We start from the raw sequence: 7,283 nt of genomic DNA on the forward strand, positions 1-7,283 counted from the left end.
TCCCTTTAATGCTGCAAGGTTCAGACCATTGGAATAAAATGTTCCCATAGGTGTTAGCCCACCGTAATCCCACCCTCCCCATCACAAACTAACAACCACCAACCACTTAGGAAAGGGAGTTGCCATATTCTACCGTTCAGAGGTGTTCAGTTTCTTTAAAACAAAGTTCTTTTAAATGGAAAATATTGTGCAAAAAACAAGAATGTGCCAGTGCATTATATTCCTCTAAATATATAAGGAAGGTGCTGAGTTTTGGGTTGATTTATTGAAAATATCTGCACTGTAGGATAGGAACCAATCAGCAGCTAGGCTGACCTGATAGGGAACTGAAGCCTGTGTGACTGCAGGGCTGTGATTGGCTCTCCCCCTCCTACTGTTCTTCTGGACAATCAGCTTATGGGATTCCCTACCAAGAGAGGGGGAATGAGTGATTCATTGGGGTGGGGAGGAAAGGAGATCTCACCATCAGCATAGGAAGGGGTTCCTTACTGTAAGGGCAGTCAGGTTATGGGGTTCCCTACCAAGAGAGGGGGAATGAGTGATTCATTGGGGTGGGGAGGAAAGGAGATCTCAACATCAGCATAGGAAGGGGTTCCTTACTGTAAGGGCAGTCAGGTTATGGGATTCCCTACCAAGAGAGGGGGAATGAGTGATTCATTGGGGCGGGGAGGAAAGGAGATCTCACCATCAGCATAGGAAGGGGTTCCTTACTGTAAGGGCAGTCAGGTTATGGGATTCCCTACCAATTATGAAGAAACGTTCCGCACAGTAAGTTACCCTGAGGGTACAGATTTGGTTCAGCTGAAGGCTTGGGATTTGGCCGGATCCTGGATTCAGCGCATCTTTGCTTCTGGCTACAGAAATCTCATACCGAGTGGGGCTGCAGTTCCTATCAGTCCTATAGGGCTAATTCCCTCCCGGTACCCTCAGGGCTCTATCACTCAGGGGGGTTTCTATGGTGACAATACTGCCCTGCCCAGTGTGGGGCGTGGCCTTTACAGAAATACTGCCCCCCCTTTTCCCACCATCCACAGCTAATGGATTGGTCATCTGCAAATGTGTCAGACATACCGTATATACTCGAGTATAAGCCGATCCGAATATAAGCCGAGGTGCCTAATTTTACCTAAGAAAACTGGAAAAACTTATTGACTCGAGTATAAGCCTAGGGTGGGAAATGCAGCAGCTACTGCTAAGTTTTAATAATCAAAATAAATACCAATACAATGACATTAATTGAGGCATCAGTGGGGTATATGTTTTTCAATATTTATTTAAAAGAAAAACAGTAAACTAGCTCTGTAAGTGGAGAAGAGGGTCAACAAAAACAATGAGTACTACCCCACGCTCATTGCACATTGGCAAACTGGCAGCAGACCCAGTCCCAGAGGATATGTAAGGGGAAATAAGTATTGCTAGTGGGAGCCTAGGCCAGGGCACTGGAGGGTCTGGTTTGCGGGGGGGGCCTAATTTGCACAGAGAGAATTTGCAAAGGAGAGAGGGTGCTAGTATAGAGGGACCCATGGCACCCGCCTCGAGTATAAGCCGAGGGTGACTTTTTCAGCACATTTTGGGTGCTGAAAAACTAGGCTTATACTCGAGTATATACAGTACCTAACCCAGGTACCCCAAGGTCGATGCACCCCAGGATTCTGATACAAACGGAGGGATTCCATGAGAGAAGGCTCCGGCAGTGGCTACGGTGTTACCTCTGTAGGTTTGGGGTCTGGGTGGACTTCCTGGTGAGTGGCTAGGACTTACCTAAGGCACAAGCTCCTCCCCAATATGGCAGCACTTCTGCAGAGTCATACAGAGGAATAATGACTGGCTGTAACTCTGGAAAGCCCAAATACAATTGTAGGGAGTACATTAAACTATACCAATCATACAAGGAGTAGGTTTTTGCAAAATAAAATTAATTTAAAATTTCCAACATGTACAAAGATCCCACATTTGCAGATTCATTGCGATTCTCATCATATCCAAAAGTAATCTCAAAAGTCCCAAGTATTGGTCAAGTGCAGTGATAGAAAATGTCTATACGCCATCCTACGCTCTCCTATGGGCCGTCCTACGCTCTCCTATGGGCCGCCTACGGTCTCCTATGGGCCGTCCTACGCTCTCCTATAGGCTGTTCTAAACGTTCATATGGGCCGTCCTACACACTCATATGGGCTGTCCTACACTCTCCTATAGGCTATCCTACACCCTCCTATGGGCCACCCGACACGCTCATATGGGCCATCCTACACACTCATATGGGCCGTCCTACACTCTCCTATAGGCCTTCCTACACTCTCATATGGGCCTTCCTACACTCTCAAATGGGCCTTCCTACACTCTCATATGGGCCGTCCTTCACACTCATATGGGCTGTCCTACACTCTCCTATAGGCCATCCTACACCCTCCTATGGGCCACCCGACACTCTCATATGGGCCGTCCTACACACTCATATGGGCCGTCTTAGTGTGAGCAAGAAATGTTTTCTGGTGAACTCTGTAATGTACAATAAGGTGTGACCGGCGAGCAAAACATTTCCCACACTCAGAACAAGAGTACGGTTTTTCGCCTGTGTGGATTTTCTGGTGTATTTTGAGGCTGGAGCGTTGGGTGAAACATTTGCCACATTCAGCGCAGGAGTAGGGCTTCTCCCCCGTGTGGGTTTTCCGATGCACAGAAAGCTGAGAGCTCTGAGCGAAGCATTTTCCACATATGAAGCAGGCGTAGGGTTTCTCCCCTGTGTGAGTTCTCTGATGGACAGTGAGCTGGGAGCACTGTCTAAAGCATTTGCCGCACTCAGAACAAGAATAGGGTTTCTCTCCTGTGTGAGTTTTCTGGGGTCTCCCAAGATCTCTCTGCCTTCTGAAGCCTTTATGGCACTCGGAACCTTGTATCGTTTGTATCTGGGTGGTGCTGCTAAAGTTCTCAATATCTTCATTCCAGGTAGTGGCTGATAGATTATAATTTAGGCTGCATTGCATGAATGTCATACTGTGTGTATCCATTCCTTGTATCTGATCTGTAAGGGGATAAATGCTGCAATCTGATTGGTTTCCCTCTTCACATAAAGCCGCCTCCTTTTTTATTTCATCTGATGTATAATAATCTGCCAAATTGTTATTCGGGCTGCATCCCATAATAGGAGTAGGTGTGTCTGTTCCCTGTATCTGTTCTGTGAGGGGATTAATGCTGCAATCTGATTGGCTTCCCTCTTCCCATGAAGCCGCTTCCTCTTTAATCCCATTGGCTGGTGGGGGCTGTTCTGCAGGAGGGATTTCAGGGTTTGTGAGATTTTCATCAGAACAAAAATCTGCTCCTTCGGCCACAATCTCCCTCAGGCCATTATTGCAAGACACTGCAGCTTCGTGATTAGCTGTAATAGCTTCATATTCACAATCTGGCAAGATATGAGCCAAGGGTAAAAATTAGTTTCTGCTTCCAGAATGATACTTGACCCAGGCCCTCACCCAATACTATCAAATCTATTATATTTAATTAACTTGATAAAAAGGCACCCAACCCTTTCTTTATGCACAGACAACCTTTACTTACCCAGTGGGTGGAGCTGCTGGGGCTCCTCCTCCTTTCTCGCTTCCATGTAAAGGGCCTGGTTTCCTTTTATATACTCCCACTCCTCCAAGGAAAAATAGATGGAAACATCCTCACACCTTATGGCAACCTGGCACACACAATGTTACAGTCATCCCCCAGCCAGAGAAAGGGATTATCATACACTGTTACTAAACAATAAGGGGGGATTGGGGGGCCGCACCCACCTCTCCAGTCAGCAGCTGGATGATGTTGGAGATGAGTTCCAGGATCTTCTTGTCATTTTCCTTCTGTATGACGGAGCCAGGGGCATGCAGGGCCCCCAAACCCACAGTTGGGCTCTTCTTCTTAGGGATGACGTAGCCCTATGTATTGAGAGGGAGAGAGAATGATGAGTGTGTAACGCAGCAGAGAGACCCCCTTTGTACAGACAGACAGTCTCTTCTCACTGTGCCACTCACAGTGCCCCCCTCACCTCTCCAGTCAGCAGATAGATAATCTCCAGTGTGAGATTCAGGATTCTCTCCTTCCGCTCCTCATTTTTATCCTTCTTCCCCATCACTGGGTCACTCGCTTCCTCCCACATTCCCATTGGCTCCTTGTGGGAGGGAGGGGCCTGGAAGTGGAATTAAGCACTTACACATTTCTATAGGGGATTATAATAAGGAGCATCCCAAAGAACATCACGGGCATTAGTGATAGTATAAACTGGGAGCATATGATCCATTTACACAAACTGTGTTATAGGAGAAAATTGGCTGCTATTCAGTACTTTGCATTTAGGATTCCTGATCCTCACCAGGAAGAGACACCCTAGACAGACTTTCCTCCTTTCTGGAACGGAAGGGTAATATGATTATATTTAAAGGAGACATATTGGATAAATGGGGAAAAACGCTTATTTTGTAGGCAATTATGAATAATATCCGGTGCTGGTTTCCCTTTGGGCTAAAAATTAACCCTATCTGTAAAAATGGCCCCTTTATTGGAGCTCCCTATAGATCCTCTCACTTCTCTGTCCGAGTTTGAAATGGAGAGTGGGCGTGTCCTAACGGTCCCTGCCAGAAGCACAGTAGGAGGGGGAGAGCCAATCACAGCCCTGCACTCACACAAGCACAGACAGGCTTCAGTTCCCTATCAGGTCAGCCTAGCTGCTGATTGGTTCCTATCCTACAGTGCAGGGTACGGAGGGCCGCCGGCTCCCCAGCTCATCCAGAGAATTCAGCCAGCAGGAAGTGGCACAGATGGGCGGGGCTAGTGGGGTTTGGGGGAATTTCTCAATAAATCAGTCAGAAACACAACTTTTTAAGCACAATCCTTCTATATCTAGAGGAGTATAATTCATTGGTACATTGTTATTTTTTATAGGATATGTCTCCTTTAAATATTATATACACTGTGCAACAATTCAGGTACTGGCATTTTCTCCATGTGAGGGATGTGTCTATATATCTGTAACCTTGTTATGGGCTAAGGGGGCCCAGCCTGAAGGCCAGTTAGGGGGGGATTTGGGGTGAGTGCTTATTTGTGCCCTGGGTACCCCTGGAACTATAGCAGGGTGACTGTTACCCCAATGTTTCTATATATCTGTAACCTTGTTATGGGCTAAGGGGGCCCAGCCTGAAGGCCAGTTAGGGGGGATTTGGGGTGAGTGCTTATTTGTGCCCCGGGTACCCCTGGAACTATAGCGGGGTGACTGTTACCCCAATGTTTCTATATATCTGTAACCTTGTTATGGGCTAAGGGGGCCCAGCCTGAAGGCCAGTTAGGGGGGGATTTGGGGTGAGTGCTTATTTGTGCCCTGGGTACCCCTGGAACTATAGCGGGTGACTGTTACCCCAATGTTTCTATATATATCTGTAACCTTGTTATGGGCTAAGGGGGCCCAGCCTGAAGGCCAGTTAGGGGGGGATTTGGGGTGAGTGCTTATTTGTGCCCTGGGTACCCCTGGAACTATAGCAGGGTGACTGTTACCCCAATGTTTCTATATATCTGTAACCTTGTTATGGGCTAAGGGGGCCCAGCCTGAAGGCCAGTTAGGGGGAGATTTGGGGTGAGTGCTTATTTGTGCCCTGGGTACCCCTGGAACTATAGCGGGGTGACTGTTACCCCAATGTTTCTATATATCTGTAACCTTGTTATGGGCTAAGGGGGCCCAGCCTGAAGGCCAGTTAGGGGGGGATTTGGGGTGAGTGCTTATTTGTGCCCTGGGTACCCCTGGAACTATAGCGGGGTGACTGTTACCCCCAATGTTTCTATATATCTGTAACCTTGTTATGGGCTAAGGGGGCCCAGCCTGAAGGCCAGTTAGGGGGGGATTTGGGTGAGTGCTTATTTGTGCCCTGGGTACCCCTGGAACTATAGCGGGGTGACTGTTACCCCAATGTTTCTATATATCTGTAACCTTGTTATGGGCTAAGGGGGCCCAGCCTGAAGGCCAGTTAGGGGGGGATTTGGGGTGAGTGCTTATTTGTGCCCTGGGTACCCCTGGAACTATAGCGGGGTGACTGTTACCCCAATGTTTCTATATATCTGTAACCTTGTTATGGGCTAAGGGGGCCCAGCCTGAAGGCCAGTTAGGGGGGATTTGGGGTGAGTACTTATTTGTGCCCTGGGTACCCCTGGAACTATAGCGGAGTGACTGTTACCCCAATGTTTCTATATATCTGTAACCTTGTTATGGGCTAAGGGGGCCCAGCCTGAAGGCCAGTTAGGGGGGGATTTGGGGTGAGTACTTATTTGTACCCTGGGTACCCCTGGAACTATAGCAGGGTGACTGTTACCCCAATGTTTCTATATATCTGTAACCTTGTTATGGGCTAAGGGGGCCCAGCCTGAAGGCCAGTTAGGGGGGGATTTGGGGTGAGTGCTTATTTGTACCCTGGGTACCCCTGGAACTACAGCAGGGTGACTGTTTCTATATAAATGTAACCTTTAGGTTTAGGAGATTTGGGTGAGTGTTAATTGTTAGGTACCACGGGGACTAATCAAATGTCTGACCTTTTTTAATCTAAAAAGCCTGGAAATCTCTACTTCAGTTCCTACCTCAGTTGTGTCTTACTGAGAAGCGCCGCCTCCAATTCTCAGTCTGGCTCAAGCACCATTGTAACTGGCTGTGGCGTATCATGTGACACTTCTTACTTCCTGCAGCGTGTGCATTATGGGAAATGTAGTGTATTATGTCAAAATGAGACCAGGCTGAAGGTCACAGCTGCACTACAAGTCCCAGCATGCAACAGTCCCTTAGGCTTTGTTCCTTTCAGTCTAATCTTTCTGGCAGTAGGAAATCCCACACAGAGCTTCCTGTTGCTAAACAGCAGTTATGGGAATAAAGCTGCCCATGTCAGAACTGCAGGAAAGAATATGGGCTGTGGGGACTGCACACTGCATTGTGGGAAATGTAACCGAGTCAGTGCCTGAGCACTTAGCACACTCCTGCTGCAGACTTCCTACATACTTTTGGACTACAGTTCTACAACCCAAAATAAGTGGGGAGGTTCTGAGCCCCATTTAAGGCAGGGATCCCACACCCACTTGCAGCATGTAACCCTTTACCTCAATTCTCAGTTCCAACCACACAGCCAGCTGCTAGACGCACCATCATGTACTTCTATAGGCTGAAAGATAAGCATAGCAGTGCATGCTGGGAGTTGTAGTGTAATCTGTTGAACACTCTAAATACATATCCCAGATGAGCCGGTACCGTTTATATACTGTAAGCAGTTATAGCT

The 7,283-nt window shown here is 47.6% G+C and overlaps 1 protein-coding gene and 1 long non-coding RNA gene across 2 annotated transcripts; both read right to left on the reverse strand.

Annotated features, from left to right (window-relative positions):
* Nucleotides 1–1,898: 1,898 nt before the first annotated feature.
* LOC105947134 (oocyte zinc finger protein XlCOF22-like) lies at nucleotides 1,899–3,217 on the reverse strand. The gene has a single exon (XM_012962035.3). The coding sequence runs from the start codon at nucleotides 3,138–3,140 to the stop codon at nucleotides 2,445–2,447; it is 696 nt and encodes a 231-aa protein (XP_012817489.2). The 5' UTR covers nucleotides 3,141–3,217; the 3' UTR covers nucleotides 1,899–2,444.
* A 1-nt stretch (nucleotide 3,218) lies between these two features.
* Nucleotides 3,219–4,040, reverse strand: LOC116407605. Its single transcript, XR_004220423.1, has 3 exons — nucleotides 4,028–4,040; nucleotides 3,556–3,682; nucleotides 3,219–3,400 (listed from the first exon to the last, which is right to left on the reverse strand). It is a non-coding gene; the product is annotated as an uncharacterized LOC116407605 (long non-coding RNA).
* Between the last annotated feature and the right edge of the window lie 3,243 nt (nucleotides 4,041–7,283).

The sequence above is a fragment of the Xenopus tropicalis genome, chromosome 9 (assembly GCF_000004195.4).
Source record: "Xenopus tropicalis strain Nigerian chromosome 9, UCB_Xtro_10.0, whole genome shotgun sequence".
NCBI lineage: Eukaryota > Metazoa > Chordata > Amphibia > Anura > Pipidae > Xenopus > Xenopus tropicalis.

Coding starts and splice junctions, on each gene's coding strand:
- LOC105947134 (XM_012962035.3), bottom strand. CDS start 3,140: ATGGGATGCAGCCCGAATAACAATTTGGCAGATTATTATACATCAGAT.